The following is a 19,649-nucleotide window of genomic DNA, read 5'->3' on the forward strand; positions in this document are numbered from 1 at the left end:
GTACATGTGCATAGATCCCTGAAAGTTGGCACCCAGGTTGATAAGATGGTTAAGAAGGCGTATGGTGTGTTAGCTCTTATTAGTAGAGGGATTGAATTTCGGAGCTGTGAGGTCATGTTACAACTGTAAAAAACTCTGATGCAGCTGCACTTGGAGTATTGCGTATAGTTCTGGTCACCACATTATAAGAAGGATATGGAGGCATTGGAAAGGGTGCAGAGGTGGTTTACCAGGATGTTGCCTGGTATGGAGGGAAGGTCTTTTGAGGAAAGGCTGAGGGACTTGAGGTTGCTTTCGTTAGAGAGGAGGTTGAGAGGTGACCTAATTGAAGCATACAATATTATCAGAGGGTTAGATAGGGTGGATAGTGAGAGCCTTTTTCCTCAGATGGTGATGGCTAACACGAGGGGACATAGCTTTAAATTAAGGGGTGGTAATTATAGGACGGATGTCAGAGGTAGGTTCTTTACTCAGAGGGTAGTAAGGGCTTGGAATGTCCTGCCTGCAGCAGTTGTGGACTCGCCAACTTTAAGGGCGTTCAAATGGTCAGTGGATAGGCATATGGATAACATTGGAATAGTTTAGGTTAGAGGGTCATTAGACTGGTTCCACTGGTCGGCGCAACATCGAGGGCCGAAGGGCCTGTACTGCGTTGAAATTTTCTATGTCCAGTGGCATTACCACTATTGCCACCCTTATAAAATTATTTAGAACATTGGTGAGACCATAGCTGAAGCAGTGAAAGGCATTTTGGTCTCCTTACCTCAAGACAACATACTTGGGAACGCGATAAAAGTTCATTTGATTGATTCTTGTAATGAGAGGCTTGTTCTTGGAAAAGAAATTGAATACACTAGCCGCAGATTCCCTTGAGAGGTCTTGTGGTGAAGTGAATAGTGTCCTTGCCTCTAAGCCAGGAGCTATGGTTTCAAATCTCACCCAAGGGCTTGACTTCATAACCGGTCAGGTTGAGTGTTAGTCTGCAAATCCTTCTACAGGCCTGTTTAGAAGAGGTTTATTGGATGAGAAGTTTATGGGCCTCAGTCTCAATGACTGGGATGAGGAGAAATATCTTCACTGAAGGATTGTGAATTTTTGGGAATTCTCTATCCCAGGGAGTTGTGGATGCTCCATCCTTGGGTATATTCAACATACAGAGAATAGATTTTTGGGTACTGAGAGAATAGTGTAGGGAACAGTTGAGGTAGGTAATTAGCCAAGGATTTAACTGAATGGCAGAGCAGCTTGAAAGGCTAAATGGCCTTCGCCATTTCGTTTTCATATATTATCTCTGCCCTTAATACCCCAACTGTCTTATCAATACAACACCAAGTCATTTCTTAAAAGCAAAGTACCTGGCAAACCATTCCAGCTATCAACTTTACTATGTAAATGGTTGCTGATGTCTGTCCTAAACTTGTCCTTTACTACTATAACTCTCCTTCATCTTCCTTGTTCCAGGCATATTTTCCCTATCAAACAGCATTAAATATATGAGGAATATTTAGGGTAATCTTTAAATAAGAAAACAAGGATTAGATATAGGTCTAATTAATATCTATTAGATATTAGACTCTAGGTCATAGAGTCCATGAGCCTACTCCATCAGGACAGATCTTGGGCTTCAATGTCATTTTCCTGTGTTCTTCACTTTTTCTTGAATTCCCAAGACAAATCTGTCTATCCCAACCTTACATATATTCAACATATCTCTAGGGTAGAGAATTCCAAACACTCAGCTGTAGATCTGCAAGGGAAACAACCTGAGTGTCAAATTCTTTCAGAATCCTGTATGTTTCAATGAGATCACCACTCATTTTCCTAAATTCCAGAAAACAGACTCAATTCATTCAGCCTTTCATGATAAACAACCGTCTTGTGTAGTGGTATTCCAGTCATTCTCAAGTCACTTCAGGCTTTACTTGGCACTGAAGGTATTTATTGAATACCAGGTGTATTCTTCCCAAGAAAGGTCTCCACCCTCTAGGGTTACCACTCACTCAGTTCCCATTGGTCCCTCAAGCCAGGTCACCCTCTCCTGATGGGCTGTTTTAAAGAGACAATTACTCTATTCATCTCATCCCAGGAACCAATCCAGGTATGTCTTGCACACAGTATTCCAGGTATGGTCCCACCAAAGCTATTCCATTAAGGAATTCTGTTTGATAGCTGCTTGAAAAAAATGAATCAGCATTAGACTAGGAGGCTCAGAGAAGCTGAGTCCAAACTTGACCGATCAATTGCTGTATTTCTCAGATATAACCGTTTCCTCCCCACTCTCTGGGGGGGACAAAGAAAAATACACCACATTATGACTGTTTCACCAGCCATAAAACTAACCAAATATCAAAGCTTTGCCTTTTCCCAATGTGCCAAAGGAACAGCTGCTGAGCAATGATCAATATTTGACCTCTTAAATAATGACCTTTTTTTAAAATCCTATAGTAATGCCTATAACTTAAATCCCAATTTACTGAGTAGTCAGTTTAGTTTCTGGAATTTTTTTCCTCCCCATTCCCATTCATCTGGAAAAGCAAAGAGCCACAAAAACAAACTTTCTTCAGAGCTATTATAGAACATAGAACACTACAGCACAAACAGGCCCTTCAGCCCACAAGTTGCGCCGATCACATCTATACCTACCAAGCCATAGAACTATCTGTAACTTCCAATGCCATTAGATCCTATATACTCATCCAGAAGTCTTTTAAAAGACCCCAGCAAGTTCGCCTCTACCACCACCGACGGCAGCCGATTCCACTCACTCACCACCCTCTGAGTGTAAAACTTTCCCCTAACATCTCCTCTGTACTTGCTCTCCAGCACTTTAAACCTGTGTCCTCTCGTAGCGACCATTTCAGCCCTGGGAAATAGTCTCTGAGAATCCACCCTATCTATTCCTCTCAACATTTTATAAACCTCTATCAGGTCGCCTCTCAGCCTTCGTCTCTCCAGGGAGAAGAGACCTAGCTCCCTCAGCCTACCTTCATAAGGCATGCCTCCCAATCCAGGCAACATCCTTGTAAATCTCCTCTGCACCCTTTCAATAGCTCTGTAGTGAGGCGACCAGAACAGCGCACAGTACTCCAAGTGGGGTCTGACAAGGGTCTTATAAAGTTGCAGCATTACCTCCCGACTCCTAAACTCAATCCCTCGATTAATGAAGGCCAGTACACCATACACCTTCTTGACCACATCCTCCACCTGCGAGGCCAATTTAAGAGTCCTATGTACCCGGACCCCAAGATCCTTCTGCTCTTCAACCCAGCTAAGACTCCTACCCTTGATATTGTATTCCTGCATCCCATTGATCCTGCCAGAATGGACCACTACACATTTATCCGCGTTGAAGTCCATCTGCCACTTCGCCCAGTCTTGCATCCTATCTATGTCGCGCTGCAACTTCTGACATCCCTCCAGACTATCCACAACACCACCAACCTTCGTATCGTCTGTGAACTTACTAACCCATCCCTCCACTTTCTCATCCAGGTCATTTATGAAAATGACCAACAGCAAGGGTCCTAGAACAGATCCCTGGGGCACTCCATTGGTAACTGACCTCCATGCAGAAAAAGACCCATCCACAACCACTCTCTGCCTTCTGCAGGCAAGCCAGTTCTGGATCCACAAGGCCAAAGCCCCTTGGATCCCATGCCCTCTCACCTTCTCAAGAAGGTGACCTTATCAAACACCTTGCTGTATTATTGCATACATACCTGCACACCTAACTCTGCTTCTGTCACAGCTTCTGTATTTAAATTGAATGAACGATTCCAGAACTTGGAGCTTCTGAAAGACTCTTCCCTCAATGCAGTGAAGGCATTGTCTTCCTCATCATTCAAAGGCTCCTCTTTTATGGTCACGGTGCAAATTTCAGAACCGTCAGGATCAATGAGCTCATCAGTATTTATTTCTGACAAATCTCTTTCAACCTTAACATGGGCTTCACTGGGCTTGTTGATATTAAGTTCATGCTGAAATTTTTCTGCGCTAGCTGTCCTTTTGCGATTCTCTGGTATCCATTTTGCTTCATAGGCTCCAGTGACTGCAATGGTCTTACTTTTCATCGGAAAGGTTCTAACAACTCTTTGATCATATTTCTCTGGCTCAGGTGATTTTACAAGATCCATTTCCAAGTCAAACATATCATTGTTTAATTCATCAATATTTGCTTTTGATTGGCAGTCAGCCAAAGGAATGATACTGTATGGTCTGTTGTGTTGTCCAGCCTCTTGTGTGGTGGTCTCTGGAAGTATTTGTAGTGACTGGAGTGGTGAAACTTGATCTATCAATTTCCAAGTTGTAGGGCTATATCGAAGTTGTGGCTCTGCTGATCTAGAGGTGACATCACCCAGAGGTGTGGAAGTCCGCAAACCTCCTTCAATACTCGTTTCTGATGAAGCAGTTTTGGTACACACTTCTGAACTTATAGCAGCTGTGTTAGAATGAGGAGTGTTAGCGTCACCTACCAAAGTCGGAGTTGTAGATGTTAGGATTTCAACCAGTGGAGATGTTCCTGTAATTGAAACAGTGTGTCATTAATCTTCAAAATTATACATTACACGGGTTAAAAGGGAATCCCTTTTCCCAGTGTCTAGGATTTTCCTTCCCGGTGAAGTACAATAAATTTCATATAGCATTTTTCATAACTATATCTCAAAGCCAATGAAGTACTACTGATATATAATCACTGTTGCAATGTAAAAAATGCAGCAGCCAATTTGCACATAATGATGTGATGATGACCATTGTGATAACTGTTTATATATTTTTCGGGAGGACTGAACTGTCACCGTTTAATGTCTCATCCAAAAGATGACATTCTTCATTCGTGCAAATTATACACAATTTTTAAAAGAACCACACAACCATCATCATAACAGAGGAGACTTCATGTGAACTGCTCCAAATAAAACAGAAACACTGCTGAAAAGTTTCTTACTGAAAAACATTTCAAGGCAAGTGAAAATGCTCCCAACAAACCCTTTAATTCCAAATAAAAGGCTCACACCCAATCTCAGCAACATTTCAATCTTCTAGTTATAGTGGGGCGTTAATTACAAACTATTTTTACCACTTCATAAGCTTGCCAAACAAAGGATAGTAAAAGAATGATCAGATGCAAGTTTCAAATCTCCATGTCAAATTGAGAAGTTGTTTCGCTGAAGACACTAAGGATGACTTTTTTTTTAAACTTATCTAGCAACACAACCATTACATTTTGCATAAAGTAACTCAGCAAGCCAAAGCCCAGCTTTTTGCCAAGCTCACCAACATCGCACATTTCCTCCAGCACAGTACATCAATTAATTATCAGTGCCTTTTTACCTCTTTATTACATCTAGAATGCTAGGCTTAAGGTTTTCGGGCCACCCACTGCTTGTTGAACAAAGAACAACAAAGGACAAAGAACATTCCAGCACAGGAACAGGCCCTTCAGCCTTCCAAGCCTGCACCAACCATGCTGCCCGACTGAACTATAGCATCCTATCCTTCCAGGGACTGCATCCCTCCATTCCCATCTATTCATGTATTTGTCAAGATGCCCCTTAAAAGTCACCACGCTTCCACTAATTCCCCCAGCAGCGAGTTCCAGGCACCCACCACACTGTGTAAAAGAACTTGCCTCGTACATCTCCTTTAAACCTTGCCACTTGCATCTTAAACCTACGTTTGACTTTTCCACCCTCGGAAAAAGCTTCTGACTAGGCACCCTGTCCATGTCCCTTAACCTTGTAGACTTCTATCAGGTTGCCCCTCAACCTCCCCCACTCCAGTGAGAACAAACTAAGTTTCTCCAACCTCTCCTCATAGTTAATGCCCTCCATGCCAGGCAACATCCTGGTAAATCTCTTTTGTACCCTCTCCAAAGTCTCCAGATCCTTCTGGGAATGTGGCGACCACTTGAACACTATATTCCAAGTGCAGTCTAACTAAGGTTCCATAAAGCTGCAACGTGACTTGCCAATTTTTAAACTCAATGCCAGGCCAATGAAGGAAGCATGCCGTATTCCTTCTTGACTACCTTCTCCACCTGCATTGCCACTTCCAGTGACCTGTGTAGCTGTACACCCAGATCCCTCTGCCTATCAATATTCTTAAGGGTTCTGCCATTTATTGTATATTTCCTATCTGAGGTCTTCCAAAATGCATTCTCTCACATTTGTCCATAAATATTTGATGTGAAATGAGTTCAGAGAACCTCTTCTTGACTCTGATCATGCAATCACAGTTTGCACAAGTTCCAAGAGCGTGTGGTGTTGCAATAAGGTTAAGTAGGGTGATGAAAACAAGCAAAGACATACTCTGAACAACAAGTATACATTTCACTAGAGAGCAGGATTGGCAGTACTTGTTTCTAGAAACCATACCTAGGACGGGTGATTGAGGAATGTTGAGCTGTTGAATTGGGGTTTGTTCTGGAGTCTTTGTGTAAACTAGCTGGAATATCTTTCCACTGGAGTGTTTGTACAACTGTCGGCCATCCGCAGCCTTAATTGGCTGAAGCATCAGATTTTCTCCTGGCTGTAGCTTCAAGGTATTTGGGACAGCAACACAGTGCCGACGGCTGTCTTGATCCAGAGAGAGAGTAGAACCTGACAAGAAGGCAAGTGGTTTATAAAAGCAAATGGAAAGTTGATGAACCATCAGCCTCATTAGGTGATTTACATAGAACTGAAATATATTTCCAGCCGTTTTTATCTACTCTGCCACACAATCCATTTTCTCAACACAATAATAGAAATGATGCAGTCATTTAATATATTTTAATTCAGCACTCGTACAAAACTAAGTCCAGTCTGACAACAGATCACTGACTTGAAATGTTTCGCACTCCACTGATGATGCCTGACAGCTGAGTACTTCCAACATTTTCTGTTTTTATTTTATTTACAAATGCAAGTTGTTAGTTGAAATTGATCATACTGTAGAGATTGCATTGTTTTGCTGCCATTCTCCCACATTTCTAAATATATTAGCTTTATTTCAGATATTATATTTTGGCTGAATTAATAAGTTAATTTGAATGGGTAGTTTTCCAGGTGGGTTTCATGCTGCTGATTCAGACATGAAAGATCCAAATCTCCTTTTCCTCGCACTATTTGCAGCACCTTGCTAGTTCTGCACCATTTACTGTCTCAAAACTTAGTATGACATAATTGTCAAATTTCACTTATTACCTACAGGCGCACACAGTGTGATCAGATGAGTCTGAACAGAAATGCTCAGTCTCAAACCTACCTGAAGATAAAGAAGAAGAATTGGTCTTGCACAACAGATAGCGGGTTGCAGGAGTTGGAGTCTCAGGCTTGTTTGGAGATGCAGCAGGATTCACAATGCAGCTTGGAGTTGGTGTTGGAGTTGTATTGGTCAGCAATGCACTCAAAGCCCCAATTCTCTGGAATGTAGTGACTGCAGATCTAAGAGGAGGGCAGGGAGCTTTGGCCACATTTTTCATAGTAGTGTCAGTAACTGCAATGAAAGCTTCTTGTTCCTGTTTCTGGGTTGTAGTTGTTGGAAATGTCTGAACGGTCTCTTCAGCTGCAGAACAAAAATGGAATTTTCACAGAATAGAACCTGACAGTGCAGAAAGAGGCCCTTTGGCCCATCGAGTCTGCACCGACCACAATCCCACCCAGGCCCCACCCCCATATCCCTACATATTTTACCCACTAATCCCTCTAGCCCACACATCCCAGGACACTAAGGGGCAATTTCAGCATGGCCAATCAACCTAACCCACACATCTTTGGACTATAGGAGGAAACTGAAGCACCTGGAGGAAACCCACACAAACACAAGGAGAATGTGCAAACTCCACACAGACACAATTTGGAGGTAAAGACATAATACCATATTAAAATTAAAATCTCTTGCATGGCAAACTTACCTACATACAAACCTGTTTTTGTTTATTAATGGAATATGGGTGTTGCTAGCATGGCCAACATTTATTGTCCATTCCTGCTCCCTTGAGACCCTTCTTGAACCCACAGTTAAGGATGGAATTCCAGGATTTTGACCCAGTGATACTAAAGGAATGGCGTCATAATTCCACATGACTTGCAGATGGTGGTGTTCCCATAACATTGTTGGCCCTTTTCTATGCTGTAGATATTATGGGTTTGGAAGGTGCTACTGAAATTGCTGCTATGTATTTTGTCAATGGCATGCACTGCTGCCACACTGTTGATGATGGAGGTAGTGGGTGGGGTGCCAATTGAAGCAGCTGCTTGAGTTCAGGATGGTGTCAAACTTCTTGAGTATTGTTGGAAATCCACATGCAGGGAGCATTCCATCACCATGGGACACATTCATTATTACGTATAGATGTTGGCAGCAGGGGCCTGTTTAGAATTCCTTCAGTATAGAAGGAGGCCATTCAGCCCATCAAGTCTGTACCGACCAAAGTCCCACCCAGGCCCTATTCCTGTAGCCCCACACATTTACCCTGCTAATCCCTTTGACACTCGGGTCAATTTAACATAGCCAAATCATCCTAACCTGCACATCTTTGGACTGTGGGAGGAAACCCACGCAGACATAGGGAGAACGTGCAAACTCCACACAGACAGTGAACTGAGGCCAGAATTAAACTTGGGACCCTGGCGCTGTGAGGCAACAGTGCTAACCACTGGTAATCTAGTTCTATATACAGCCTTTATCTCATATCCCGGATTAAAAATGGTTAACTAAAATCTAAGATTCTAAGATTTCGACTAAACAATTGATCCAGCATCCACTGCCATCAGTGGCAGAGCGTTCAAAATTTCCATTAACCTTTTTACGTACTAACCTCACTCCTGAAAGCTCTGGACTATGCCTACTTAACCAATGGAAATAGATTTTCTCTATCTAACCTATTTGTTCCTTTTAATACCTTGAAAACGTCCATTAAATCACTCCTTACCCCTCTATATGCTAGGCAATACAATCCTAGTTTATGTAGTCTCCCTCGTAATTTACCTCTTGGAATCCAGATATCATTTTGGTAAACTTGTGCTATATTTTCTCCAAAGGTCAATATATCCTTTCCTAGAACTGCTCACCTTAACTCCAGGTGTGCTCTAACAAAGGCTTTAACTTGATTTTGACTCCAATGTATTTTAGTCCTCTAGATAACAGAGAATGTTCATGCAGAAAATTAGAAACACGGGCCCATACAGGGCAGAAAGAAACTCCTGCTGTGCATGTGCTCATCCCAAGGTCAAAAGATTATACATCATCTCATCACATCTCTCAACCACAGGCCTGTCTTGAATTTGCTAACATCATAACCAGTCCACCATGTAAAGATAGACACACAAACAGATAAACCTGAAAAAGGGTTCCAATAAAAAATTGAACAGAGCGAGATTAGTCATTTGGTAACTGTCCCACAAATCTAAAAATAAACTGGCAAGCGGATTAAACAATTAAATATTTGCAGTAATTCTGAATCTGAGATTTTGAGCTTATGGGAACAGGAGTAATTAGAGCGTGCTGATTTCTATCTTACCTGCCTTGGGTTCAAGAGTCTTAACACCCTTGCCTAACAAATCCTTCAATCTCCTTGGGTGACTGTCTGTACGGAGTTTGCACATTCTCTCCACATCTCCATGGGTTTCCTCCGGGTGCTCCGGTTTCCTCAGACAGTCCCAAGATGTGCAGGTTACATGGATTGGCCATGTTAATTGTCCCTTAGTACGCAAGGATGTGTAAGAATGGTAAATGTCAGGGTGACGGGGATACTGAGCCAGGTTAGAATGCTCTTTCAGAGAGTGAGAGACTCGGTGTGTCAAATGGCCTCCTCTTTCACTGTAGGGAGTCAATGATTCTAACATGTCCACAAGTTCAATACGTTGCAAATGAGATAGCAAACCAAACAAAATAAAAATCTTGGTATGTGCTCAGCTGAGGGATACGTGATGGGCCTCTCTTCCAGCAGCGACATAGGATCAGTTACTTAAACTTAAGCAGGCAGACTGGCAGTTCAGAATCTCATTCTAATAGTGGCACCTTCAATAATGCAGCACCTTCAGTACTGCACTGAAATCCGTAGTGAGCTTTGAAAGATGTGCGTGTGTTATTAAACACAAATAGGCTCACAAGAACAAAGAGCAACACAGCACAGGAAACAGACCCTTCTGCCCAATGAGCCCGTGCCCCCATTTTAACATTGTGAGTGCCCTCTTCTACCTGTGACCTTTGTCTATGCCTATTGGACTCCACAATAAAGGAACCATAACCAGATTCAGGGACAATTTGTTAACACCAATCAGCCTAAGAGCACGTTTTTGGGGTGTGGGAGGAAACCGGAGCACCCGGAGAAAACCCACACAAGCACGGGGAGAATGTGCAAACTCCCACAGACACCGTCCCAAATCCATGTATCTGCACAGCAAACAGTGATAGTCACTGCACTGTCATGTTGCCCGTCAGTTGGTCCAATTTAAGCGTACACTAACGACGTGAAGCACTAGGCTACTCTCGAAGCAACATCCAAGAGCAGCCCTCGCACGACCCATCGCGTGTATGCCCCTTGTTGGACAACAAGGCAGACCGAATCACCTGTAGATTAAAAGAAGAGACATCAATAAACATGCACAACTTATACAGACATTCACGGAATCCCCAGAAGCTCAGAAGACAAGTGAGCCATAAAATATGTTGGAAGGTCCAAGGGAATCAATTGGTTCCCAGGAACATCCCAAGGCTCTTGATCTTTATTTAGAACAGTCTCCTGTATCCCTCCATCTCTAGTCCGCTCGTGTGCCTAAGTAAACCTTAAACAACTCTAGCATGCCAGCCTCCACCACCCTACTTGGCAGTGCATTCCAGGCCCCCACAACCCTCTATGTGGAAAAACCTCCCTCTAGCATCCAAATTATACCTCACCCCCCCCCCGCCCTAAGCCCATGGCCCCTCATAATTTTTGTATCCAACCTAGGAAAAAGCTTACCACTGTTCACTCTATCTATACCCTTCATAATCTTATACACCTCTATTAGATCTCCTCTCATTCTCTGTATTTCTAAGGAGAACAGCCCCAATTTGCCCAATCTCTCCTCATAGCTCAGTTCCTCCATAACAGGCAGCATCCTGGTAAACCTCCTCTGCACTCTCTCTCCAGGGTCTCCACGTCCTTCCAGTAGTAAGGCAACCAGAACCGGACGCAGTACTCCAAATGCGGTCTAACCAACATTCTATACAACTGCAACATTAGACATCAGCTCTTGTACTCTATACCCCTTCCTATAAAGGCAAGCATACCATAAGCCTTCTTTGCCACGTTCTCCAGCTGTACTGCCACTTTCAAGGAAATCGTGTAGATTTCTTCAGCACCTTGAGACGCACTTCTACTTTAACTTTGTTGATGCTGTATTAATACAAAATGGCTGATCTAACTTCAGGAAAACAGGATTTAGAAGCGGTTTGGGTAGAGATGAGAAATAATGTAAGCAAGCAGTCATTTGTGGGGAGTGGTATATGTACATACCTCCTAACAGTAACCACGTGGTAGGGTAGAGTATGAAATAAGAAATAATGGAACCTTGTCAGAGTTTCAGCGATAATCATGAGGGATTTTAATCCCACTTATAGACTGGAAAAATCATATGGGCAAAGGTAGCCTAGACGAGGAGTTCATCTAAGAACAGCATGTTCTAAAGCCAACCAGAAAGCAATTTATACCAGATCTGATATTGTGCAACAAACAGGGTTAATGATCTCATAGTGAAGACACCCCTAGGTAGCAATGATCATAATATTACTGAATTTTACATTCAGTTTAAGAGAGGGGAGTCATTGACCAAGACTAGTATTTTAAATTTAAATAAGGGCAATTATGAGGGCACAAAAGCAGAGCTAGCTAGAGTGAACTGGCACATGAAGTCAATAGAAATGCATTGGCAGATACTTAAAAGGGATATTTCAGGATACACAGAATAGATACATTCCAATGGGAAAGAAATATTCGGGGGTGGGGGGGGAAGACCACCTTCCACAGTTAACTAAAAACGTTAAAAATAATATCAAACTTAAAGAAAAAACAAATTGCACAAAGACCGTGGCAGATCAGAAGACTGGACAGAATATAAAGAACAGGAAAGAATGGCAAAAGTGTTACTAAGGAGGGAAAAATTAAGAGTATGAGAGAAAACTAATTTGAAATATAAAAATGGTGTACAGCATGGTGATATAATGGTTAGCACTGCTGTCTCACAGTGCAAGGGACCTGCGTTCAATTCCGACCTTGGGTGAGTGTGTGAACTTTGCACAATTCTCCCCGTGTCTGGGTGGGTTTTCCTCCCACAATCCTAAGATGTGCAGGTCAGGTGGATTAGCCATGCTAAATTGCCCTTTAATGTTCTAAGATATGTAGGTTAGATGGACGAGCCATGGGAAATGTGTAGGGTTACAGAGGTAGGGCCTGGGTAAAATACCAACAGAGGTTGAAGGGATGGTTGCTAAATTTGCTAATGACACAAAGATAGATAGGAAACAAAATTGTGAAGAGGACACGGTACGCTACAAAAGAACACAAATAGATTGAGTAGGCAAAGATCTGGTGAATGGGGTATAATGTGAGAAAGTGTGACATTGTCCATTTTAGCAGGAAGAATAACATAGAAGCATATTATCTAAATGGTGAGAGGCTGCAGAGATTCCATCCTGAATAAAGTGCAAATAGAGAAGCAAAGAATTCTCCACAGCAAGAGTTCAGACATGCAGATAAACACCTTCTATAGAAAAGTTTGCTCTGCATTTTCCAAATTTGATGACTTTCTAATGCTGTGCATTAATAACTAATGAAAAATGGTTTTTGCCTCCCATCAATCCACACAACTTTGTGGACACGGTCATCATCATTACAGAACCAGTGGCCGCCAGGTTTCCAGCCTCAGTAAATCTGGGTGTCCTTGTGCATCATTCACAAAAGATTAGTATGCAGGTACAACAAGTGATTAGGAAAGTTAATAGAATGTTATTATTTATTGCAAGGGGAATGGATTACAAAAGTAGAGAGATTATACTTCAGTTGTACAGGATACTGGTGAGGCCACATCTGGAGTACTGAGCACAATATTGGTCTCCTTATTTAAGCAGCCATGTAAACGTCTTAGAAATAATTCAGAGGAAGTTCACTATATTAATTCCAGATTCTTGATAAACAAGGGGGTGAAAGGTTACGTTCAGATCACCCATGATCTTACTGAATGGCAAAGCAGGCGGAAGGAGCTGAGTAATCTACTCTGCCCCTAATTCACATGCATGTTAACATGGTAAAAGAATCACATGCATTCAAAGTAAGGTATGACAACCAAGTACTGTTACTCACCAGTGAGTCTGTTGGACAGGGTAGTAGCGCAATTCATTTCACTCGGGCACTTTTCTGGTGGAGAGATGTTTTTCTCTAAATCCATTACAACGTGCACTGGAGAAGTAAGCGGTTGATTGGAACTGTTCTTGGAAACCTAACGCGTAATACAAATACAAAACAGGAAATTGGAACACCTAGCAAAACAGAAGATTTTAAAAAACAGGGAAGATTTCTACAGGAGGATTTCTACAATTTTATTCCATCTTGAATGAAGCACAAATAGAGAAGCAAAGAATTCTCCAAAGCAAGGAGATACATTGACACGTGCAGGTGAACTTTATCTATAGAAAAGTTTGCTGCGCATTTTCCAAATCTGATGACTTTCTAATGCTGTGCAACAATCGGAGTTAATAACTAATGAAAAATGGTTTTAAGTGGTTTTTGTCCCCCATTCATCCACACAACTTTGTGGACACGGTCATCATCATTACAGAATCAGTGGCTGCCAGGTTTGAGCCTCAGGTGAATCCAAATTGCTTTGGAAAAAGGAGATGCAGAAAAAAAAAAGTCTTCTATAAAAACACCAGTGTTCTTCAATTTCCAATTACGTTACAAAACTAAACTACTTAGAATCATCTTCATTGATAAAATCAGTTCCACCAAATACACAAAGAACAATAACCAACCAACATGGAGGCTCAGCTGGATAACACTGCGTGCAATGTTCCCAAATATTATTAAGCTATCAATACACAAAGTACTGGAAAGAAACTCCTCACCCAGATCAAGTTAGTCTTACTACTTTCTTATGAAGTCATTAAATGGAATACTGCAGGACAGTCAGCTGACCAGGGGAACAAAGAAATCTACTAGAACCAATTCTCTCCCCAGCACCGCTCTCCCCCCACCCCCCCACCTCCTTGACAGAAATTGTCACGGGGGAGATGTGTAAAAAAATGAAGCTCTCACCTTGGATATTAAATTATTCAACTTTGTTTTGAAAGCAGAGTTGCCAACCACTGCTTCGATCACCATAGTCTGCACCAGTGGCTTATCAAATGCACATTCAGATTCCATGATATTCTGGATGGTTGCTCTCACATCGACATTCTTCTTGGGTGGAAATAACAAAGTCCCATCTCGTTTTTCCAAATGAATCTCATATTTGTCTAATCGCTGTGTTGAAGGAAGTTTATTAGCCATAGCACATTCAGCAATTAGCTTAATTATCTTAACCCGACTTTCATTCCAAGTACAGTAGGAGATAACTTCAACAGCTTTTGAAGTGGTTGATCGGTTCACCGTTGTTGATGGATGCTCCATCCCTGAAGGAACTTCAAGTGTGGCTGGGCAAGCAGATTCAACTTGGATGCATCTTGGATGCAACTTGGATGGTTCTAGCTCCTCAGAACTCTTATCATCTGAAGGAGAGAAAAACTTTATTTCATAAAAAGGAAAACATGAAGCAAGTAGAGGAAGAGAGAGAAAAAAAAACTAAACTCAAAATTTATAAAAATCCCAAATAATCAAAAGTTCAGAACTCTTTGCCTTGACCAACATTTATTACAAAGTAGTATTATATGACAGGGGTTGGTTATTAACCAATTCTTGATTCATACAGAAAATCTCACTGCAAATCCACTTTAGTTCATTCCTCTCTCTCCCTTCTACAGGCGATAGAAGGAAATCTAAGTTATTAAAACCAAATAAAAAAATATGGTTTTCAGGGATGAAGATAACAGCATTTTAAAGAGTTGGAGAGACTGGAGGAAATTCAGCACAAAGAGGGAAACACTTTTGCACACAGATATTTAAAAAATCTAAACTATGCTTCTGGTCAACATCACAGCTAATCCACTGATACTTCTCCCTAAACAGCTTTTAGTAAAAGCATCAAATGTGTGAATTGGGTTTAAATTTGAAAAAAATGCACTCCTTATAAACGTACATCAAAGCTTTTAAGTCAAAGTGTGTAGGTAAATTAACAAAATTTACTATGATGTGGAAGATACGACCATAAAGAGTAGGGGCAGAAGTAGGCTGTGCAGTCCATCAAGTCTGCTCTGCCATTCAGTGAGATTATAACTGATCTGATGTAACATTCTTGAAAGTGTTAATCATTAAATGCTGCAAAGCCGGGAAATTGCTAGAGTTGAGAGGTGCAAGCTGCAATACCATAGGCAAAGAGGCTTTGATGGACCACAAGGGAGCTGTTACTATGTATATCTCTGTATTCAGATATCAGCCCAAGACACAGTGTTTAGATAGAAGTCATGAGTGACTACCCAGCAAAACACTGTCAATTTTCATTACAATGCAACTATTAACTAAAGTTCTTTAGAGAAAGAAATCTGCCATTCTTACCTGATCTGACTACATGTGAATACAGGGCCACAGCAATATAGCTCATTCTTAAACACCCTTGGAAATAGTCTAGCAAATCACTCACTCAGTTGTATCAAACCACCACAAAGTCTAAAAGCAACAAAACCACATTAAACTCAGCACCAAAGACAACAATGAAAGTGTTCTTGAGAAGGTGAGAGGGCATGGGATCCAAGGGGCTTTGGCCTTGTGGATCCAGAACTGGCTTGCCTGCAGAAGGCAGAGAGTGGTTGTGGATGGGTCTTTTTCTGCATGGAGGTCAGTCACCACTGGAGTGCCCCAGGGATCTGTTCTAGGACCCTTGCTGTTTGTCATTTTCATAAATGACCTAGATGAGGAAGTGGAGGGATGGGTTAGTAAGTTTGCCGATGACACGAAGGTCGGTGGTGTTGTGGATGGTCTGGAAGGATGTCAGAAGTTGCAGTAGGACATAAATAGGATGCAGGACTGGGCAGAGAAGTGGCAGATGGACTTCAACGCGGATAAATGTGTAGTCGTCCATTTTGGCAGGACCAACAGGATGAACGAGTACACTATCAAGGGCAGGAGTCTTAGTAGTGTTGAAGAGCAGAAGGATCTTGGGGTCCGGGTCCACAGGACTCTTAAATCAGCCTCGCAGGTGGAGGATGTGGTCAAGAAGGCGTATGGTGTACTGGCCTTCATTAATCGAGGGATTGAGTTTAGGAGTCGGGAGGTAATGCTGCAACTTTATAAGACCCTTGTCAGGCCTCACTTGGAGTACTGTGCGCAGTTCTGGTCGCCTCACTATAGGAAGGACGTAGAAGCTATTGAAAGGGTACAGAGGAGATTTACAAGGATGTTGCCTGGATTGGGAGGCATGCCTTATGAAGATAGGTTGAGGGAGCTGGGACTCATCTCCCTGGAGAGACGAAGGTTGAGAGGCGACCTGATAGAGGTTTATAAAATGTTGAGGGGAATAGATAGGGTGGATTCTCAGAGGCTATTTCCCCGGGTTGAAATGGTCGCTACGAGAGGACACAGATTTAAGGTGCGGGGAGGCAAGTACAGAAGTGATGTTAGGGGTAAGTTTTTCACTCAGAGGGTGGTGAGTGAGTGGAATCGGCTGCCGTCAGTGGTGGCGGAGGCGAACTCGCTGGGGTCTTTTAAAAGACTTCTGGATGAGTATATGGGATTTAGTGGGATTGGGGGTTTTTGATAGGTCGATGGATTGGTAGGTGTTGATGTGATCGGCGCAACTCGTGGGCCGAAGGGCCTGCTTGTGCTGTAGTGTTCTATGTTCTATACCACAGACTAGTCAAGCAACAGCCTGACATAGTTATACTCACTGAATCATACCTTACAGACAATATCCCAGCCACCACAATCACCATTCCTAGGTACACCCTGTCCTACTGACAGCACAGTGGCACATACTTCTAAGAACATAGAACACAACAGCACAAACAGGCCCTTCAGCCCACAAGTTGCGCCGATCACATCTATACCTACCAAGCCATAGAACTATCTGTAACTCCCAACTTTGGAGCAAGTTGTCCTGGGAATCCTCAACATTGACTTCAGACCCCATGACATCGAAACTTCCTGCTGGTTAACACCTACAGCTCCCCCCTCACCTGATGAATCAGTATTTCCTATGAAGAGGAAGAACTGAGGGTGACAAGAGTACAAAATGCAGTCTGAGTGGAGTACATTATATTCATCACCAAGAATGGCTTGGTAGCACCAATATTCACTGAGTTGGCCTTGCCAAGGACACATCTGCTAGATAGAGTCTTTAGCAGATGGTGAAGGGAAAAGCCTACTTAATCTATTTCTGGCTCCTCTCAAGGTGCCCAGCAGAGAGACCAGTCTTCCACACCACATGAAAGCACTGGATATTGCAAAGACAACATTCCAATAATAGTACTGAAGATTTGAGATCTGGAATTAGCCACACCCCAACCTAAGCGGTTCCAATCACTACAACACTGACATTTACACAGCAACGTGGCAAAGAGTCCTGGTATATACTGTCCACAAAAAGCAGAAGAAATCCAGCCTGGCAAATTATTGCCGTAACAGTCTTAATCAAAATGACAGAAAGTCACCAACACTGCTATCAAGTTGCACCTATTCAGCAATCACCTGCTCACTGATGCTCAGTTTGGGTCCCACCTGGGACCACTCCTCCTGATCTCATTACAGCCTTGATCCAAATATGGAGAATAAAGGAGAATTCCAAAGGTGGGATGAGAATGACTGCCCTTGACATCAAGGCAGTCCTTGATCAAATGTTGCATGAAGAAGCTCTAGCAGAACTAGAGTCAATGGGAATCGGGGGGGGGGCGGCGCGGCGCGGCGGCGGTACTCTCCAATGGTTGGAATCATAGTGAACACAAATATGGTTGTAACTCTTGAAGGCTGGTCATCTCAGTCCCAGGTTATTATTTTAGGAGTTCCTCAGGGTAGTGTCTTAGACCCAATTATCTTCAGCTGTTTCATCAACGACCTTCCTTCCATCTTAAGGTCAGAAATGGGGATATTTGCTGATGATTGCACAATGTTCAGCACCGTTCCCGACTCTGAGATAAGGAGCAGTCGTATCCAAATGCAATGAGACTTGGGCAACATTCAAGCTTGGGCTGATAAGCGGCTAGTAACATTCATGCCACACAAGTGCCAGGCAGTGACCATTTCTAACCGAGAGAATTTAATAATCTCTCCATGACATTAAAATGACATGAGTATCATTTAATCCTCCATTACCAACATTCTAGCGGTTACCATTGACCAGAAACTGAACCATTTAAATACTGGAGCTACTACAGCAGGTCAGAGGCTGGAATTCTGCAGAGAACACATCTTCTGACTCCTCAAAGCCTGTCCACCGTCTACAAGGCACAAGTGTGTGATGGAACACTCTTAGCTTGCCTGGATGAGTGCAGCTCTAATGGCATTTTAGAAGCTTTACACCATGCAGGAAAAAGAAGCCCATTTGATTTGCACACAATCCACCAGCTTCAATGTTCACTCCCTTCACCACTGATGCAAAGTGGCAGCAGTGTCTAACACGTGCAAGATGCTGTGCAGCAACTCACCAAGTTGACTGCCTTCAGCAGCACCTTCCAAATCTGCAACGTCTACCATTTAGAACAGCAAGAACAGCAGATGCAAAGGAGCACCACAACATTCACTGTGGCTGACAGTCCGTTCCTAACTGTGGTCGTACCTACACCACAGACTGAGGCAGTTCAAGAAGGTGGCACACCACAATGTCTCAAGAGCAAATAGGGAAGGCCAATAAATGCTGGCCTAGCCAGCAATGTCCACATCCTAAGAACGAACGTTAATGTGAATGAACAGTCTTTTGCATAGAGGAATGGAATACAACAATATGACAGTATGCCACATAAGGAGATATTTGGTCAGATGAACAAAAGCTTGGTCAAAGAGGTGGGTTTTTAAGGAAACTCTTATGTGAGGAACATGAGGTAGAGAGATGGAGTGCAGGGAGCATATTTCAGACCGTAGCGCATAAGCAACCAATGGTAAAGTAATTAAAATCCAGGGTAAGAACATAAGAAATAGCAGCAGGAGTAGGCCATCTAGCCCTTCGAGCCTGCCCCGCCATTCAATAAGATCATGGCTGATCTGAAGTGGATCAGTTCCACTTTCCCACTTTCTCCCCATAACCCTTAATTCCCTTGTCTATCAGAAACCTATCTACCCTTGTCTTAAATATATTTAGCGAGGTAGCCTCCACCACTTCAACGGGCAGGGAATTCCAGAGATTCACCACCCTTTCAGTGAAGAAGTTCCTCCTCATTATCTTATACGTCTCTAAAAGATTCCCCCTCATCCTTCTAAACTCCAATGAGTACAGACCCAGTCTATTTAGTCTCTCTTCATAGTCCAACCCCCTCATCTCCGGTTTCAGCCGAGTGAACCTCCTCTGCACTCCCTCCAAGGCCAAAATATCTTGCGCAAGTGCGGCGAC

At 42.7% G+C, this 19,649-nt stretch overlaps 1 protein-coding gene across 2 annotated transcripts in view; it reads right to left on the reverse strand.

The window, feature by feature from the left end:
- Positions 1-19,649, reverse strand: part of LOC145337177 (uncharacterized) — a 130,088-nt gene that overhangs the window by 65,881 nt on the left and 44,558 nt on the right. For both annotated transcript variants that reach the window (XM_080181975.1, XM_080181974.1), the window contains exons 9-13: positions 14,276-14,727; positions 13,325-13,460; positions 7,246-7,545; positions 6,375-6,599; positions 3,720-4,519 (exon numbers count right to left, since the gene is read on the reverse strand). In XM_080181975.1, the coding sequence (XP_080038101.1) occupies positions 3,720-4,519; positions 6,375-6,599; positions 7,246-7,545; positions 13,325-13,460; positions 14,276-14,727 (1,913 nt within the window). The remainder of the gene's footprint in view (positions 1-3,719; positions 4,520-6,374; positions 6,600-7,245; positions 7,546-13,324; positions 13,461-14,275; positions 14,728-19,649) is intronic.

Source organism: Carcharhinus amblyrhynchos, unplaced genomic scaffold, assembly GCF_965287045.1.
Source record: "Carcharhinus amblyrhynchos unplaced genomic scaffold, sCarAmb.v2.hapA scaffold_44, whole genome shotgun sequence".
NCBI lineage: Eukaryota > Metazoa > Chordata > Chondrichthyes > Carcharhiniformes > Carcharhinidae > Carcharhinus > Carcharhinus amblyrhynchos.